General features: G+C 35.6%; 1 protein-coding gene across 2 annotated transcripts; it reads left to right on the top strand.

The window, feature by feature from the left end:
* The first annotated feature begins 142 nt into the window (after positions 1 to 142).
* On the top strand, positions 143 to 19,183 carry LOC120462847 (sushi, nidogen and EGF-like domain-containing protein 1). Of its 2 annotated transcripts, XM_089122367.1 has the most exons (14): positions 143 to 317; positions 2,966 to 2,998; positions 3,095 to 3,139; positions 3,253 to 3,279; positions 3,395 to 3,528; positions 3,647 to 3,943; positions 4,039 to 4,134; positions 4,219 to 4,354; positions 16,021 to 16,154; positions 16,273 to 16,569; positions 16,673 to 16,768; positions 16,858 to 16,993; positions 18,517 to 18,599; positions 18,770 to 19,183. In XM_089122367.1, exons 5-14 carry the CDS (start codon positions 3,469 to 3,471, stop codon positions 18,845 to 18,847), a joined length of 1,413 nt encoding a protein of 470 aa, XP_088978493.1. In that variant the 5' UTR covers positions 143 to 317; positions 2,966 to 2,998; positions 3,095 to 3,139; positions 3,253 to 3,279; positions 3,395 to 3,468; the 3' UTR covers positions 18,848 to 19,183. The 2 variants fall into 2 exon arrangements, with proteins under 2 accessions (XP_088978493.1, XP_088978492.1); XM_089122366.1 differs by lacking the exons at positions 143 to 317; positions 2,966 to 2,998; positions 3,095 to 3,139; ... (3 more) ...; positions 4,039 to 4,134; positions 4,219 to 4,354 and adding exons at positions 8,443 to 8,577; positions 8,662 to 8,788; positions 11,723 to 11,821; ... (1 more) ...; positions 15,722 to 15,766; positions 15,876 to 15,905.
* The last annotated feature ends 128 nt before the right edge of the window (positions 19,184 to 19,311 follow it).

Raw genomic sequence — 19,311 nt, 5'->3', positions numbered from 1 at the left:
AACTGTGGCAACAACTGCACAACCTACTCAAACAACAACCGACACAACAACTGTAGCAACAACTGCACAACCTACTCAAACAACAACTGACACAACAACTGTGGCAACAACTGCACAACCTACTCAAACAACAACCGACACAACAACTGTGGCAACAACTGCACAACCTACTCAAACAACAACCGACACAACAACTGTGGCAACAACTGCACAACCAACTCAAACAACAACTGACACAACAACTGTGGCAACAACTGCACAACCAACTCAAACATCAACTGACACAACAACAACTGGAACAACAACACCGGCTATAGGTAAATATAGACCTTTTGAATTAGAACGGATGGATCTCCACGTCAAAAATATTAGAGATTAAATCTGACCCCGGACACTGAATCGCTGCCAAGAAATCAGTCTTCTATTAGCCTGAGATTTTGACTGAGAAAACCAAGGAAGAGCAGACACAGGAGATAGAGTGATGATAGTAAAAAGAGCTGATTTTATTGAACAATCTTAGTTGTGTTATGTTTCAATGCTCAGACTTTATCTGAATGTCGGTGTCTCAATGCTCAGACTTTATCTGACCAGTACAAATCCAACAAGTGTTATTACCAAAGCACAAACGAGAGAAAATCGTCCTGTGATCTTACTCTTACTTATGAAGACAAACATCCCGTAAAAACTCAGTCATATATGATTAAACATAATAATAATAATAATAATAATAATAATAATATAAAAACATAAAATGACATGAATAAGAATAAAATAATGATAAAATTATATTTAATAATGATAAAATAAAAAATAAATTATAATTTGAATAAAGGATTACATGATAAACCAAATGACAACTACATAAATGACTAATGATTATAATTTATGAAAAAAATTAATCATATAAAAAAACCTATGAAATGAAAAATAAACTGAAACAGGTGTTTGCTCTCTCAAAGTAACGCACAAACAGGTTACTATTGAGAATCCTCAGATCCTTCAAAACTATTTTGTCCTCTAAAAACCTTAAAATGTCACCTACTGTATGTTGTTAAAGTTGAACAGTGTTGTGAGTGATGGATGATTCCTCATGTATAATATTTTCATGTAGTTTACAGAAGTGTTTTTTAATGTCTTTTAAGCATTACAACAATACATGCACAAACAACAACACCGAAATGTGAACAAACCCAAAATGACACTGAATGAAACCGAAATGTACTGTCTTTCTTTTCTAGAAAAAGTACCAAAAATATGTGTTATCATAGATAAGATTACTCAATATATATATATATTTGTCCAATCTAATGCTTCTCTGACTATCAGTGGCAAGGAGAAAAATCATGGATCAATGCATGATTAAACTGGAATACAGAAAAAGAAAACTGTTAGCAAGTAAATTCATGAGGTATTTTATTTGTTTCTTTCAGAAACCACCCACACAGTTCTACTAGGTATTAATGCTGTATTTAATAGGTAACTCATCACACGCCTATGCAATGTTTTTATGTAGTTTACAGAATAAACAATAAGCTATGAGGGCCATGCTGTATTGTAATCATGGCGAAGGACATTGTTAGGACAGACTTAAACCCCTTCAGTCGTGACTGCATTCACAACACTATTAAAGGGATAGTTCATTTTGAAATTAATTTTTGGTATGTTTTAGCTTACCTCAAGGGACCCAAGATGTAGGTGTCTTTGTTTCACAGTATTTTCAATTTTGATATTTTTAGGTCAAACCGTTCTTGTCTGTCAGTCATATAATGCAGGTCTATGGTCACCACCTCAAAGAGCATGCACAGAGAAGTCCAAATTAAACATGATTTAATGACTCGTAAATGTAAGTACACATTGATGGCCTAAGACACGAAACGAGCGGTTTGTGTGAGAAAACGAACGTTTTTACCGCTTGTAACACGAGAATCTCATTGGTTCTTGCAGAAGCTGATATGTGCTGCTTAACACGAGAATGAATCTCATTGGTTCTTGCAGAAGCTCAAAGCATGTTTGCAAAGCACAACTAATGAGTGAGTTGATAAATGTTTATATATGAAAAAGTCTAATTTCAAACCTATAACATTTAAGCCTAAGTTTATCATATAAAGCGACCGTGTCTCTTCAGAAAAGGTATTTTGTTGCTTTTTGCTGAGGACTGTTATTTTTGAGCTCATAATAAACTTTTGTCTTAACTCTACACTACACTAAATTACAGTATTCAGTATTCCCCACTTCTCTTTCAAGAAAAAAAGACCAAAAATGTAGATGACTTTTTATACATGACTCAATATATTGTTATTTGTAAATTCTCTCTAGAACATTGTGAGGTACTTAGACCATTTGGATTACCAGATATGTTTATAAAATGTTGTTTCTGGTGTCATTTGAACAAACCCAATATGAAACTCAAGAAGTCAGAGAGCATCTTCTTTAGGAAAGAAAACTATTCTTGTCAAATGAGTTTGTTAGGAATTTAATTACGTTTGTATTTGTGTTCATTCTTTCAGAACCCACCTCCACTGAAACCACGGCCACAGTCCTAGGCTAGCACTCATTAGTCATGAGTTTATCACAGTCGTTGGCTGCATTTACACAACAAAGTGAAATGCATACGGAAAATAGAAATATAGAACTATAATAGTATCAATGGTAGTATGTTAATGATGGTAAAATAACTGCTGAAATGTACTGATTTGGCCAGTGAACCCATTGCTTTTAATGGAAAACTTGAATATCTTGGGCAATTTTGTGCTTGTAAAGTTAGTTTCTTTAAATATCTTAATTTTTGCAAGCTAAAACATGTCTGGGCTTGTGTTTATTTCTAATTTCATAAGTATGGGGTGAACTAATTGAGTTGCAAGTCAAATATCATACACCCATGAAACATTGTTATGCATTTTACATAAGCGTTTTATAATTTAATGTTTGTTTTTTTTTTTTTATGACACATTTTCTTTTCTTTCAGTAACCCCCACTAAAACCACCACAGTCCTACCAGGTAATACGGCTGCCAGCCATGGAGAACCATTTTTGGAGAACCCATTTATAAGTGTGTTCATGAGGTATTTAATGGTATTTGTGTTTATTCTTTCAGCAACCACTACAGCAACCACCACCACAACCACCACAGTCTCAACAAGTAAAATAAATAAATACTTCGACTGTTAGACGACTCATCATATGATATGCAATGCATCTTTCAATGTACTTTACTGAAGTGTTTAATAATTGAATACTTTTTTTCTTTAACAGCCATTCCAACAACAACTCCATGGACAGGTATTTATACTGACTTTTGAATTAATGGTTCGTTCAGAATCGGCGTAATTATGATATTCTGACTTGTAAACACTCACATCTTCATTTGTATTTTTTGTGTTGATTCTGTTTGCAGCACCAGCGATTTTCTATCCATTCGGCGCAGCGGCAGGAGACACAGAACAGCTTGAAGTTGGTGGTGAATCCTACATGTATGTTTCCTTCTCCAAGCCATTTATGTTCTTTGGCCGCAAGTACAACGACGCATACGTGAGAATTCCCTCTATCTCCAATTCCAGTTCCATTGCTCGTCTAAAATGAATGCAAATGTTGTGATAATCCAGCTCATACTTTACTGGTGGATTTGAACTGATTTTTCTTATTTCAGGTTAATAATAACGGACTCCTTTCATTCAGACGATCTTTACCTGAAGCTATACCCCCCCAATTTCCCGCATATGGAAGTGAAGATTTCATTGCTCCGTTCTGGACTGAGCTTGATGACTTTGGATATGGCAGATACTGGTATCAGCAGTACACTGATGGAAGTGTGCTCACTCGCGCCACTCAGGATATAAACCAGTATTTCCCTCATAAGACCTTTTTTGCTTCTTGGGTCTTTGTTGCAACATGGGACTATGTTCACGCATTTAATCTGAATGTATTAAATCTTCACTCAGCACCGGTAAGTAGTTTATTTTACTTTTATCTTCTTCAGGCACGAGGTCACAGACTGTGTAGACTATCAATCATGATATTGTTTTGTTTTGTTTTTTTCAGGCAATTACCTTTCAGTTGGTTTTAATTTCAGGAGGTGATTTTTCTTTCATTCTGATGAATTATGGGGACTGTGCTAGTCCACATTTTCCAGTGGAGGTAAAACAAACATCAAAGGATTGAAATAATATTTTAAATTGGCTCTGTATCTTGCCTAACATTAACTTTTCATGGTTTTAATAGGCTGGATTTGACACAATAAACTCCACTGACTACCATGTCATTCATTATGATGTTTTTGGCAACCTCCCAAACCTCAAGAACATGAGTAACGTAAATGTTCCCGGTCGCTGGGCCTTTCTTGTGAACAACGGAACAGGTAGGAGTTTCATCAAAATTATGAAAACGCTTTTGCATTTGGACTGAACTGTTCGGTTGTTTATTTTCCATTCTACAGTGCAAACTTCGTATACTTGCATAATTTCTAATATTGTTAAAATGAATCATTTTTTTTAATGAATATTATTTTACATCAATAACATGCCGTATTTGTAATTGAGAAAGGGTTTTAGTGCCATAGAGTATAATAACCAATAGAGTGAATGCATTGACGTCAATTTCCCGCTGGAACAATCTTCAGCCTGACTGAGTGGCAAAAGATCTGCTGCGTGACTGGATTTAATAGGGGAACCTGTAAAAATGAGACTAAAATGAACAATTTGGTCAATTTAAACAAAATGTTGGACTCAATATTACAACTTACTATCTTACTTACTTACTGCTGCATCCAGTGATCCATGGCATCCAGTCAGGAATCGTGTTGCCTAACATTTATGTTTGCCTGATTTCCACACCGGGGAAGTAAAAGCAGACCTAAACATAAAGCAAATTTGTCTGTGAACGCTTTTTATAAATACAATATAGGTAGGTCTAAATCCGGGTGATCACTTATACCAGTGTCATATATAGCCTATATCGTATAGCTCATATCGTCCAGCCCTAAAACTTTATAGTTTTTTTTCACCGGAAATGCCGTCGTGCAGAGCCCATCAATAAGCTTCAATGAAGCAACTCAATGTTCCTTTGTTACTTGTTATAAAGTGAACTTGAGATTTAAATCCATGGTGGAAGGAAGTTTTTTCCGCACAAAAGAGTGTTTTTTAATACAATCTGTTGTTGTTTCTTATTTATTTACACACGTCTCGTCAAACTGTTGTATGAACGCAATGTCACACAAGTCGCCGTGCGATATGGCTCTATCAGAACGGATGTGATTTGGCCTTAGGGCCTATTGTGAATTATCGGTCTATACAGGCCTGTATATATATATATATATATATATATATACAATATGCTGTATATTTGTGTGTGTTATTATGCCTTATTATGTGTGTTTCCTTTTAGAAAATGTCATTGGAATTCAATTGAAACTTAGCTCATTTTTAGACCTGACACAGCCTGGAAAAGCTGAGTATGTTTTGCAGCAAGTAAGTCACACTTTTCACACAAAAGCACATTTCTGCTTCAGAGAGAGAGAAAAATGACTCTGTCTGACCTTATATCTGACATTAGTGACTATTAACCTACAGTACAATGGAAATACATTTTGATCTGTCCATCTTTGTTCCAGTTTAAACAAGAGCTGGTCAATCGTGGAGTGTCAGGTTTCTTTGAGATGAAGTTAAGAAAAGTTGAAAAGACACCGTAATACATGGAAGGGACTTCAAATGGTGACCTTGAAGATGTATGCCTTGAATGTTGCAGGAAGGGAACCTTTATAGTTTCTCACCCTTGAACTTATTACTCTCTAACAAAATAATAAATGAGCATAAATATGATGAAAATGATGATCAAATTAGATAATAAATTAATTTATTACACTAATCACATATGTTCCAACTTAATTAGTAAGATAAACTATCTTTTTTTCCTTTGTACTATCATGCTTTGTGTTAGCAGATTTCTTAGGGGTTTCAACTTTGAATTGCATGTAAACAATGCTAATAAACCTGTTATTTGTCTACAAATCTTTGTCATGTGTCAACAAATGAAGTTTAAAAAAAGCTGAATCTTCAGCTGTAATGTTAAACTCATCCAGTAGGTGGGGCTAAAGACTGTCAGAATTCAGGAGACATCACATCTGAATTGACACACATTAAAGGGTTAGTTCACCCAAAAATGAAAATTAAGTCATTAATTACTCACCCCCATGCTGTACCAACCCCGTAAGACCTTCGTTCGTCTTCGGAACACAAATGAAGATATTTTTGATTTAATTTGAGAGCTGTATAACTACCACATTGGCTCCTAAGGGACTGCCTCTTGACGGCTCAGAAAGTCAATGAAGAAAATGTTTAAATATCCCAAGTGACTACCGTGGCTCAACTATATGTTTATCAAGCGACGCGAATACTTTTTGTGCGAAAAAACAAACAAAAATAACGAGTTTATTCGACTATTTCTTTTCTTCCTTGTAGGCCAGAACGAGACTTCCTTATAGATTTCCACGACGCATGCGCGAGATTTGCGATCTGCTTACACCAGCACTAGGCTTGTTTGAGATGAGCAAATTCTGCGCAGAATCGATCACCGGTGATCAGCGCGAGATGCATGCCGGTTAGAAATGTGTCCGAGAACGGTCCGCCTGGCTCTGATGTCATGCCGACGTATGTCAAAAAACTCTCGCGAGCGCAAGGCGGAAGGGTCGGATTCTGCAGTCGCGCGCAGTTGCTCTCCACCGACTGCGCTGATCAAAAGCATGATGGGAAACGACTTGCTGACGACACAGCTTAATGCTCATTGGTTTAAACAACAGTGATGAAGATAAATTCCATGTTCATTAAGCTAAATTCTCCAAATCAAGGCCATGTTTTATTTATTTATTTTTTTCAAATTGAAACTGATCTATATTGTGAATCTCTTAAACGGGTTAAAAATAAGAAAGCTATAGTCAGTAACTCAAATATACTAGGCCTACTCTAAAATGTTCAAGTGAAAAATAGCTCTCATTTTATAGATGATGAAGTTTGTAAGTCTGTCTATTTAAGCTAAGCTTATTTTGATTGATTTATTTATTTTATTATTAATTTTATTCTGATGTTTATGTATTTGTCGCTGTATAATAGGCCTAGGCCTATTTGTTTCACGAATTGTGGTGCTTGTAGGTAGGCTATGTTTGTAACTTGCATTCTAATAAAAAAGTAAAATAAATAAAAATAAAAATAAAAGAACACCAGATGAATTGTTCTCTTTTAAAATGTTTGATTTTAAAACTGATATCATGTTTTATGTGTATACATAGGCTATGGGTGAATAAACTATCTGACAGTGCCATATGGGTTATATTTCATTTTTGTTAAAACAATAGGCTATATAAAAACACGTCTGTATTAAAGAAAAAAAAGATTGATAAACCATAGGCTATTTGGAATGTAATTAAATAACAAGTACTTTGGGTTTTATTTACATTTTATTTATTTTTATATAAAAGCAACAGAACTTAAATCACATCCAGTTTATTAGCAACACGTGCACGAGCGTGAATCCCGTTAATCCCGCGATATCCGCCTTTGATCTCACAGGTGTCTGATTCACTGCGAGAACCGAGATCTGTCCGGCTTGATTGCGCTTTTTTCACTCCTCCCCTCACTGCAGCCGCCTACTCTCGACTACATTGCAGGCGAGGCGAGGCGCATCTCAAACAAGCCTACTACTTCAGATCGCAATTCTCGCGCATGCGTCGTGGAAATCTATAAGGAAGTCTCGTTCTGGCCTACAAGGAAGAAAAGAAATAGTTGGTACAGCATGGGGGTGAGTAATTAATGACTTAATTTTCATTTTTGGGTGAACTAACCCTTTAAGCCTGTCTAGACCATAGAAATCTATATAAAGGCTAGATATGTCATCCACGCTGCTGGCCAATGGAGGTCGACGTCTGCACCTGGCGGCCATCTTGTCACAGGCAGCTCGCTCACTCGTAACATTGTGTTAATGGTACATGTACTATTTAAATGACCATAACTTGCTCAATTTTCAACCGATTATCAAACGGTTTGTTTTGTTATAAACGTCAGAGATGTAGTTATGACACTGCATACTTATGAATAAAAAGTGTATAAATAAATAATCATCCAGATAATTATAGCCACGTTAATAACGTTTGTAAGAAACCAATCCGTCAAGATTTCAACGAGATAAGAGTATAAATTTGTGTTCGTGCTGACCACTCATCTTACATCAGCTTGTCTGTTACAAGATGGCCGCCGGTGATGACGATGGAAATTCCACCGTAACACATCTAGCTTATACATATCTATGGTCTAGACGATATTTGAGGAGTTTACCATGAAGTCAGTGTAGGTGAATAGCCAGGAATGTTTTAGTTTTTGCCAACCGTGGGTTTTAGATAGGCTACAAAGAAAGTGGAAGTTAAAAAGTTGTGTAGTGAGAGTTCCAGTCTTTGTTATTATGAATGCGTTTCAAATACTGAGGGAACACGTCACTCCCTTCAGCGCTATGATAATTAGAGCCCGATTTTACTCCACTCTTATCGACCTGTGGAGACCTTTTGTGTTCTTTGGCCGCACATACAACAACACATATGTGAGTATCCAGTTCTGTTTTGCTAATGCAAACGATGAATGAGAAAAATGTGACAGGGATGACTAATATATTTTTATTACCCAGGTTAATAATAATAACGGGCACCATTCAACCAGTCTTCGTCTGAGTTTTACGTGAATTACTTTCCCAATGGAACTGAAGACATCATTGATCCGCTCTGGACAGATGTGGACGTCAGTAAGTATGAATGGTATGATCTCATATCAGTACTCTCAAGCCACTCAGGATATACACAAAATATGCCCATCTCTTCTTGATGTTCTGTCTCAATAATTAGTCATTCCCTTGTTTGTGCAGGCTGGTTATGACACAATAAACTCCACTGACTACTTTGTGAGTCCTGGATCTATCAATGGGAATGTTATTCCAAACATTATGAACAAGTAATGTAAATGTTCAAGGTCGATGGGCCTTCAGGGTGAAACAGATCAAAATAATCTACAAAGTACATAATTGCCATTATGTTTAGAAACTTTAGTATTATTAATTTGTTTTTATGTGGCACTATATGATGTTTCGGCACTTGCAATGTCAAAGTCACGAGTTTGATTCAATAGCATCTGCAAAATGCTGAAATTTAAATATTCCTTGAAACAAACAAATTGTTTCCAAGGCGGTGTTGTGGAATTCTTTATTAGTCAATTCAAATATTATATTCCTATTATATTATATTCCTGTTTGTCCTCTCACATGCTGTGATGTATGACAGGTTTACATATGCAGTGTCAATAGTGAAAGTAAAACTGTTAGTCCTCTAGGGCATTAGATGGAAAAACTACTTTTTACTGACCCATATCGTGATTGTCTATTGGGGAGATTGAAGCTGACACGTTTCACGCCAGTGAATTTGAATATAATGCTATTATTTCTACATGTATTGCTCAGTCAACTAAACAACATTCAGATTTTTTGACAACATGCTCAATAGTCAAAATGCAGAAAAAAGATTATGTTGGGTAAAAGGATGTTTTTGTTGTTGTTTTTGCTTCACCCACTGTTGTACGTTTAATGTCAATCTAAACATGCACAAACTTAATTTGTTATAGCATAACATGTAATGCATGTTTATCAATAAGGACTGCAGAACACGAAATCCAGGGGGAGGAGTTTGATCCAGATCTAACTCCTCCCACCTTACATATACCTAAATTTATACCTAAACATATACCTACTGCAATGAGGTGCTACTGGAAATAAGCCTGTTTGCTCATTTATAGAGATATTATTAAGTATTTGGCTACATAGATTTAGCTTTAAATGTTTTCCTCAAAATAAAAAGGTTGATGTTATATTGTGAGGTGTGTGATAACTGTAACAGTAAATTGAAAAGCTCTATGTGAAGCTCTATGCTCTATAATGTGAATTAAAGCACATGTTTCATGGCTCACACAAGGGGGAGACAGACGTTTAGAGAGAGTTATCGAGATTCCAGCATCATAGCATGCTTCATGAAATGCTTTGCATTGCTAACATTGCAAAACTGTTTGTGATTTAATTAGATTAAGTCTTGAGACTTAAACTGACAGTGATATTCTGTACTCGATTTAGTACACACAGGCCTCTTTCACAAGTCTTTGCTGACATGGCATATTATAGTGTTAATTGGCCTAAACATTAAAAAGCCTAGTTCATACTGAGGGCTGTTGGGTCAAGAAAGGTTGTGTTATTTATTAAAACAAATACACCTACATGTGGATTTATTAAACACAAGTTTCTCTACACAAGCATTTTCTGTCTATGCACATTTCAAGGTTTTATGTTGATATTTGAGTTACTGTAAATCTTAACAGTGGATGTCACTGGGCCTGTTCAAATACACACACTTGACCACTTGTCTACTTAAATGACATATTTCCAAAGTGTTTTAAGATATTTTTGTTTATTCAAGCGGGACACTTAATCACTGCATTCATTTTTAAACCATTAACAAACTATAATCTGTTTCCAAAAAAAAAAGAAAAAAAAAAACATTTTACAAACAAGTGTGCAATATCTAATTCATTTGACTTTAACTTAGAATGTAAAGTTTTCCTAAACAAAGCAAAATCAGGGAATGTTAGTTCCTGAGAGTGATGAATAAAGTATTAGAAAAAGACTGCATCCAAAATTGCATACTTCCCTACAATATTATTTGGCGAAAAAAAAAAGTGTGTGACAAAAGGTTGTCTGAATTCACAGTACTTGTAAAAGTGTAGCCAAAAAGTACCCGGATGACCTACTATTTCTGGTGAGATTCTGAAGTGTGTATATGATGGACACTTTTGTTAATAGCAGAAGTGACGCAACTGATGCTGACAGGTCACCCCTTTATGAAAAATAATTTTATTCAAGTGTCCTATTAGTTTTCGTCTTTTAAACTAAAAATAAGAAAGTATAATTTTAGTTTATTTTCGTTGTTCTACTTTGTATAATTTATGTACCTCTCAGAAATATACTTGAAATGTATATTAGTACCATACATGATCTTTTGAATGAGATATATAAAAAAAAAAATAGATTGTGCATAGCAATTTATTTCAAATCTTTCCACTGACTAACAGAGTACAATACACAGTGTGATAGACACTTGATGTGTAAACCATACTAAACACACTGTACTGTGGTGATACCATTGTGCATGGGAATGGTCATCATATTTTTGATACAGTATGTTGCAGGCACTGAATTGTGTACCATAGTAGTTTTTAGTAGTTTTTTGTTTTTGTTTTTGTTTTTTTGGTTATGTAATAGAGATGTGAAGAGTATACAGGCCTAAAGTATTCTTAATTTTGAAGGAATTTGATCTATCTAAGAATTGTTGGCTGTTTTCCAAAACAAACCCAAAAAACATTCTTCCATGACAGGACGTTATTTTCTCTTTACGCATTGCTGATAAAAATCAGTCAAACTTCCTTCACAGCAGGTGCAAGAACAGCTTAGAAGAACAGTAAGTCGAATATTTTTTATTTATATAAAATGGACCTTTATTAGAATATTGGATTTTTTTTTCAATCGCATCAAAAATCGCCTCCTACAATCATATTTCAAAATTGAAAATATTTAATTTCTTAAAGTTATTATCAGTTACATTAATTTAAGATTAACTTCGGTATAATGAAAATAATAAATCTCCCTCTGATTACAGAAGAAGGACTCCTACATACTCGTTTTATCTCCGACTTCATCATGAGATTATTTCTGGTTTCACAGCTTCTGCTGGTGTTCATATCAGTCCTGGCATTGAGTAAGGTTTAGTTTCTGTCTGATTATCAGTCTTAAAGTGGCAAAGACTATGTAAATATATGTTTAAAAAAAATGAATCTGAATTTAATAATCTTGTTCTCTTTAACAGCCAGGGCACAAACAACAACAACTGACACAACAACAACATCTGAAACAACAACAACTGCACAACCAACTCAAACGTCAACTGCAACAACAACAACACCGGCTACAGGTAAATATAGACCTTTGAATTTGTTAGAACGGATGGATCTCCGCGTCAAAAATATCAGAGATTAGATCTGACCCCGGACACTGAATCCCTGCCAAGAAATCAGTCTTCTATTAGCCGAGAGAACGAGAGAAAATCATCCTGTGATCTTACTCTTACTCATGAAGACAAACATCCCGTAAAACCTCACAATCATACGATTAAACAACAATAGCAAGCATTGCAAGAGCACGGAAATAAATATAATGAGATTTAAAAACAAAAAATGGGTTTTTTGTTACAGTTTCTATCTAGTTATTGTAATTACTATAAGTACATGTGACTGTTATATATACATATATATATTTATTTATTTATTTACAAAAAGCATTACAACAATACCTGCACAAAAAATAATAATAATAATAATAAAAAAAAAACTGTCCAGTACTTATTGACTGTCGCCAAATGGTGTCAATTGAACAAACTCAAAATGAACTCGAGAAACCAGTTTATCAAGAAAGAAACAAACGGCATTCCTGATTTGAGTCAGGTTGTTCTGACTCATGATTTGTTTTTTTATGGTGTTAATAAATTTGTTTTCCTTCTTTCAGAAACAACCACAGCAATCAGGTCGTGAGCTTACTTATGTTAAAGAGTGCAGACAAAATAATCCATTTGTCGATAATAAATATGTGGCTATATGTTACTTTTTTGCACTCATTAATCAAAATAGTCCCTGCCAGTGAAAGTGAATGACAGGAGAATGTTCATAATGTAACGCCTCATCTAATGGAGCAGCTCAAACAAAAACAGAGACAAGGAACTGTTCCCATTTTTTTTATAACATACAGTAACACCAGAATGTGAGACTTGTACTTCATTAAATAAATTAGTTAATTAAGGCTGAAACACACATGGAACTGTTTTAACAGTATATTGTTGGATTTTGATGGGTGTTGTGCAGTAATACACAGGTCTGTTCGGTTAGCTGTAGCCTAGCCACACACACACACACACACAAAATGCTATTGACCAATCAGCATCAAAGGCCATTATATAATTCTCCACACTCTAAAAAAAATGCTGGTTTGTTTTAACCCAAATTTGGGTAAAATATGGACAACCCCAAATGTTGGGTTAAAAATGTAATTTAAACATTTAACCCAATGGCTGAGTTTGTCCATATTTGACCCAAAGATGGGTTAAAACAACCCAGCATTTTTAGAGTGTATATTGTTTTGCTTTAAAGGGATAGTTCACTTTGAAATGAATTTTTGGTATGTTTTAGCTTACCTCAAGGGCATCCAAGATTTAGGTGTCTTTGTTTCCGCAGTACTTTCAATTTTGATATTTTTCGGTCAAACCGTTGTTGTCTATCAGTGTCCTCCCCTCGGTTCACCTCAAAGAGCATGCTCAGAGAAGTCCAAATTAAACATGATTTAATGACTCGTAAATGTAAGTACACATTGATGACCTAAGACACGAAACGAGCGGTTTGTGTGAGAAAACGAACAGTTTTTATATAATTTTTTACCTCTTCGGGCGCTTCGGTCTGCACAAGCCCTGGAAAGCGCCGGAATTGATCTTTCGCGCAGTTGCGAATAAAAATCAACATTTTCTGTTGATATATCGAAATCGTCTGCCATTGGGATTTCCTGTATATCTATGTTTAGATCTTCACATTGAAAGGTAACACTTATGAAATCTATGTGTAAGCAATGAGTGACATACGAGAGATCACTTTTGGCGTTGGCCAGACTGAAGCGCCCGTGCCCTCAGATCACTTGGACGTGGCTGTGGTAACAAGAGGTAAAAAACGACATAAATACTGTTCGTTTTCTCACACAAACCACTCGCTTCGTGTCTTAGGCCATCAATGTGTCCTTACATTTACGAGTCATTAAATCATGTTTAATTTGGACTTGTCTGTGCATGCTCTTTGAGGTGGTGACCATAGACCTGCATTATATGACTGACAGACAAGAACGGTTTGACCTAAAAATATCAAAATTGAAAATACTGCGGAAACAAAGACACATGCCCTTGAGGTAAGCTAAAACATATCAAAAATGAATTTCAAAGTGAACTATCCCTTTAACTCTTGCACTAAATTACATTATTTGTAAAGGTAATATTACACCTTCCAATGGACCACTTGCAATGGATTGACCCCACTTCTCTTCCAAGAACAAAGACTTTTTCTTGGAATGTGTATTTTTGATACACATTTCAAATGTGTAGTATACTATGTACTAGTAAAGGAAGACGGACAACGAGGTAGCGTCTATTTGGGGTTTTTACTGAACACTTAGACCCGGCCCGCTCAGTGCTACATTCTGTTTTGGCTGAGCTAATACTGCCACCTAGGGGACAAGCTATTGTTTTTTCCTCCTAATGCAACATTAGCAAATTGAGGGCTATTGTCTCTAAGTCAGAACTGGAGATGCTCATTCATGTCTTTATCTCCTGTATTGACTATTTCAACTCACTCTTCTCCCTCAACAAATCTTTCCTTCACCATCTGCAATCTGCTAGGCTATTACTAGATCAAATAGGTGCACCCATTTCACCCCTCTACTCTGCTCCCTTCACCGGCTTCCTGTAACTTACAGGATCCAATTCAAAATTCTTACCATAACCTATAGGGCTCTACATGGCCAGGCCCCTGCTTATCTTGCCAACATAATTCTCCTACACACCACCTTCCGGTCTCTCAGGTCTAACAACCAAAATCTGCTATCTATCTACGCCACGTACTCGTCTAAAGACGTGGGGATACAGCCTTTGCCGCTATGGGACCCAAACTCTAGAAAGCTCTGCCAACTAGCATTAGGTTTGCTGAAAATGTTGACCGTTTGAAGGGACAAGTGAAGACTCAATTGTTCAGGTTAGCTGGGTAATCTCTCTCTTTGGTTTATTGATAATTTTATCTGTTGTTTTTTTATTTTTGTCTTAGACTGTTTCTTTTTCCGCTATGTTTTAATGTCTATTGTAAAGCACTTTGTGACTCTGTCTGTAAAAAAGTGCTGTATAAATAAACTTTATTTACTTACTACTATTGCTTTTTAAATAACCAAAAAATATTGCGCCATTGACTTTAGACCAGGTTTCAGTTGGTCAATGGCGCAATATTTTTTTGTTATTTAAAAAGCATGTTAGTAATGTGCATCTATAAGGGGGTGCATACACTCTGCTTATTAACAACAAACAAGCACACAAACATGCCAAATATTAAAAATAGTAGTTTATTTCATTTGCCTCAAAATAGCAACACGCCAATAATGCACCCGAACACATCTCGTTTTCAGAAAACCATGCCCATGAGCGAACAGATGGTGCAATTGCATTTGCTATTTAAACAACGTGGCCCAGGACATGAAAATGATAACTGCGTCGGGCTGAAACTAGCAAAAAACACTTGCGTTGCGCCTGCCACCCTATTGTGCCGGGTGTATGAATGTGTTAAAATTAGTTCAAGTGCCCCTATTATGGTTTTTCAAATAGTCCCTCTCATGCAGTGTTGTAAACGTGCCAACATGTCCGGGCGAATTAATTTTTTATGTATTTTACATAGGGCTAAGTGTTTTATAATTGAATGTTATACATAGGACTTGAATGTAATGCATATATGTTACATTTAGGAAACCCATTTACAATCTTTAAGTGTGTTCATGAGGTATTTAATGGTATTTGTGTTTATTCTTTCAGCAACCACCACAGCAACCACCACAACAACCACCACAGTCTCAACAAGTAAAAATACTGCGACTGTTAGACGACTCATCATATGATCATATGCAATGCATCTTTCAATGTACTTTACAGAAGTGTTTAATAATTGAATACTCTTTTTCTTTAACAGCCATTCCAACAACAACAACTCCATGGACAGGTATTTATACTGACTTTTGAATCAATGGTTCGTTCAGAATCGCCATAATTATGATATTCTGACTTGTAAACACTCACATCTTCATTTGTATTTTTTGTGTTGATTCTATTTGCAGCACCAGCAATTTTCTATCCATTCGGCGCAGCGGCAGGAGACATAGAACAGCTTGAAACTGGTGGTGAAACCTACATATATGTTCCCTTCTCCAAGCCATTTATGTTCTTTGGCCGCAAGTACAACGACGCATACGTGAGAATTCCCTCTATCACCAATTCCAGTTCCATTGCTCGTCTAATATGAATGCAAATGTTGTGATAAGCCAGCTCATACTTTACTGGTGGATTTGAACTGATTTTTCTTATTTCAGGTTAATAATAACGGACTCCTTTCATTCAACCAACCTTTACCAGAAGCTCACCCTTACCAATTTCCCGCATATGGAAGTGAAGATTTCATTGCTCCGCTCTGGACTGAGCTTGATGACATTGGATATGGCAGATACTGGTATCAGGAGTACACTGATGGAAGTGTGCTCGCTCGCGCCACTCAGGATATAAACCAGCATTTCCCTCATAAGACCTTTTTTGCTTCTTGGGTCTTTGTTGCAACATGGGACTATGTTCACGCATTTGATCTGAATGTATTAAATCTTCACTCAGCACCGGTAAGTAGTTTATTTTACTTTTATCTTTTTCAGGCACAAGGTCACAGACTGTGTAGACTATCAATCATGATATTGTTTTTTGTTTTGTTTTTTTGTTTTTTAGGCAATCACCTTTCAGTTGGTTTTAATTTCAGGAGGTGATTTTTCTTTCATTCTGATGAATTATGGTGACTGTGCTAGTCCATATTTTCCAGTGGAGGTAAAACAAACATCAAAGGATTGAAATAATATTTGAAATTGGTTCTGTAGACTATCTTGCATAACATTAGTTTTTCATGGTTTTAATAGGCTGGATTTGACACAATAAACTCCACTGACTACTATGTCATTCATTATGATTTAAATGGCAACCTCCCAGACCTCAAGAACATGAGTAACGTAAATGTTCCCGGTCGCTGGGCCTTTCTTGTGAACAACGGAACAGGTAGGAGTTTCATCAAAATGATGCTTTTACTGTTTGGTTGTTTATTTTCTATTCTACAAACTTCTTATATTTACATAATTTATAATATTGTTTAAATGAATATTTTTTTAAATAAATATTATTTTACATCAATAACATGCCATATTTGATATTGAGAAAGGGTTTTAGTTAGCTCCATTATTACACCATTAGACTGTCTTTAAGAGTGAGTCATTAGCAAATATACTTTTATTTTGAAAGGGATTGAAAAAAGGTTTTAAGCAATCAATTTACAAATGCACTGACTAGAGCTGTCATGGAAATCGCCTAACTGTTGAAAGGAAAAAAAGTCTCTCTCAGCGGACATTCAAACTGATTTTGTGCTTATGGAAATAAGATTGTCCAGAAGAATAACAGCTAGATGCAAATTAAATAGAGCGGAAGTAATGCACTTCTTTCTCATAATACTCTAGGCCTACTTACATAATAGGCTATGCACGCATATACTTTCCGCATTTGACGCAAGACTGCTCTTCGTTGGGGAGATTAAAGCGGAGGAAACCCCATAGAGAGGGAAAACCGAGGAAAACGGGATTATGGCAGAGTCTTCAAAATTTACCTTCCACCCGTCTTTGAAACTAAACTGTAATAAGTTTAGATGTAATTTTATACATGTTTATTTAATATAATAAATAAAGAAGCATAAACAAAATTAGGGGTGTCTATTTTAGTGAGTAACGTTTCTTTAGCCATTGATAGAACCATTAGAGTGAATGCATTGACGTCACTTTCCCGTAGGAACAACCCTCCTCAGCCTGACTGAGTGGCAAGCTGCGTGCGTGACTGGATTTAATAGGGGAAACTGCAAAAATACGACTAAAACGAACAATTTTATCAATTTAAACTAAATTTTGGACTCAATATAGTGTTCCTTTCAACTTACTAAAGATCCAGTGATCCATGGACATTGACATCCAGTCAGGAATCGTGTTGCCTGACATTTATGTTTGCCTGATTTCGACACAGGGAAATAAAAGCAAAATAGACCTAAACATAAAGCAAATTTGCCTGTGAACACTTTATATTAATACAATATAGGTAGGTCTAAATCCGGGTGATCACTTATATCAGTGTTATATATAGCCAATTCATCATATCCAGCCCTAAAACTTTATAGTTTTTTTTCCACAGGAAATGCCGTCGTGCAGAGCCCATCAATAAGCTTCAATGAAGCAACTCAATGTTCCTTTGTTACTTGTTATAAAGTCAACTTGAGATTTAAATCCATGGCGGAAGGAAGTTTTTTCCACACAAAATAGCCACTCTGTTCTTGTTTCTTTTTTATTTACACACGTCTCGACGAACTGTTGTATGAACGCAATGTCACACAAGTCGCTGTGCGATATGGCTCTATCAGAACGGATGTGATTTGGCCTTATAGGGCCTATTGTGAATTATCGGTCTATACAGGCCTGTGTATATATATACAGTATACTGTATATTTGTGTGTGTTATTATGCCTTATTATGTGTGTTTCCTTTTAGAAAATGTCATTGGAGTTCAATTGAAACTTAGCTCATTTTTAGACCTGACACAGCCTGGAAAAGCTGAGTATGTTTTGCAGCAAGTAAGTCACACTTTTCACACAAAAGCACATTTCTGCTTCAGAGAGAGAAAAACAAAAACTGACTCTTATCTTATAGCCTATGTCTAACCTTATAATCTGACATTGGTGACTTTATTAACCTACAGTACAATGGAAATACATTTTGATCTATCTGTCCATCTTTGTTTCAGTTTAAACAAGAGCTGGTCAATCGTGGAGTGTCAAATTTCTTTGAGATGAAGTTAAGAAAAGTTGAAAAGACACCGTAATACATGGAAGGGACTTCAAATGGTGACCTTGAAGATGTATGCCTTGAATGTTGCAGGAAGGGAACCTTTATAGTTTCTCACCCTTGAACTTATTACTCTCTAACAAAATAATAAATGAGCATAAATATGATGAAAATGATGATCAAATTAGATAATAAATTAATTAATACACTAATCACATATGTTCCAACTTAATTAATAAGATAAACTATCTTAAATAATCATTCATTCTTTTCTTTTTTTCCACTATCATGCTTTGTGTTAGCAGATTTCTTAGGGGTTTTAACTTTGAACTGCATGTAAACAATGCTAATAAACCTGTTATTTGTCTACAAATCTTTGTCATGTGTCAACAAATGAAGTTTAAAAAAGCTGAATCTTCAGCTGTAATGTTAAACTCATCCAGTAGGTGGGGCTAAAGACTGTCAGAAATCAGGAGACATCACATCTGAATTGACACACAT

Source organism: Pimephales promelas, chromosome 17, assembly GCF_988280905.1.
Source record: "Pimephales promelas chromosome 17, fPimPro1.hap1.1, whole genome shotgun sequence".
NCBI classification, from domain to species: domain Eukaryota; kingdom Metazoa; phylum Chordata; class Actinopteri; order Cypriniformes; family Leuciscidae; genus Pimephales; species Pimephales promelas.
Note: the sequence above shows the minus strand (reverse complement) of the source record. Positions and strands in the feature narration are given on the sequence as shown.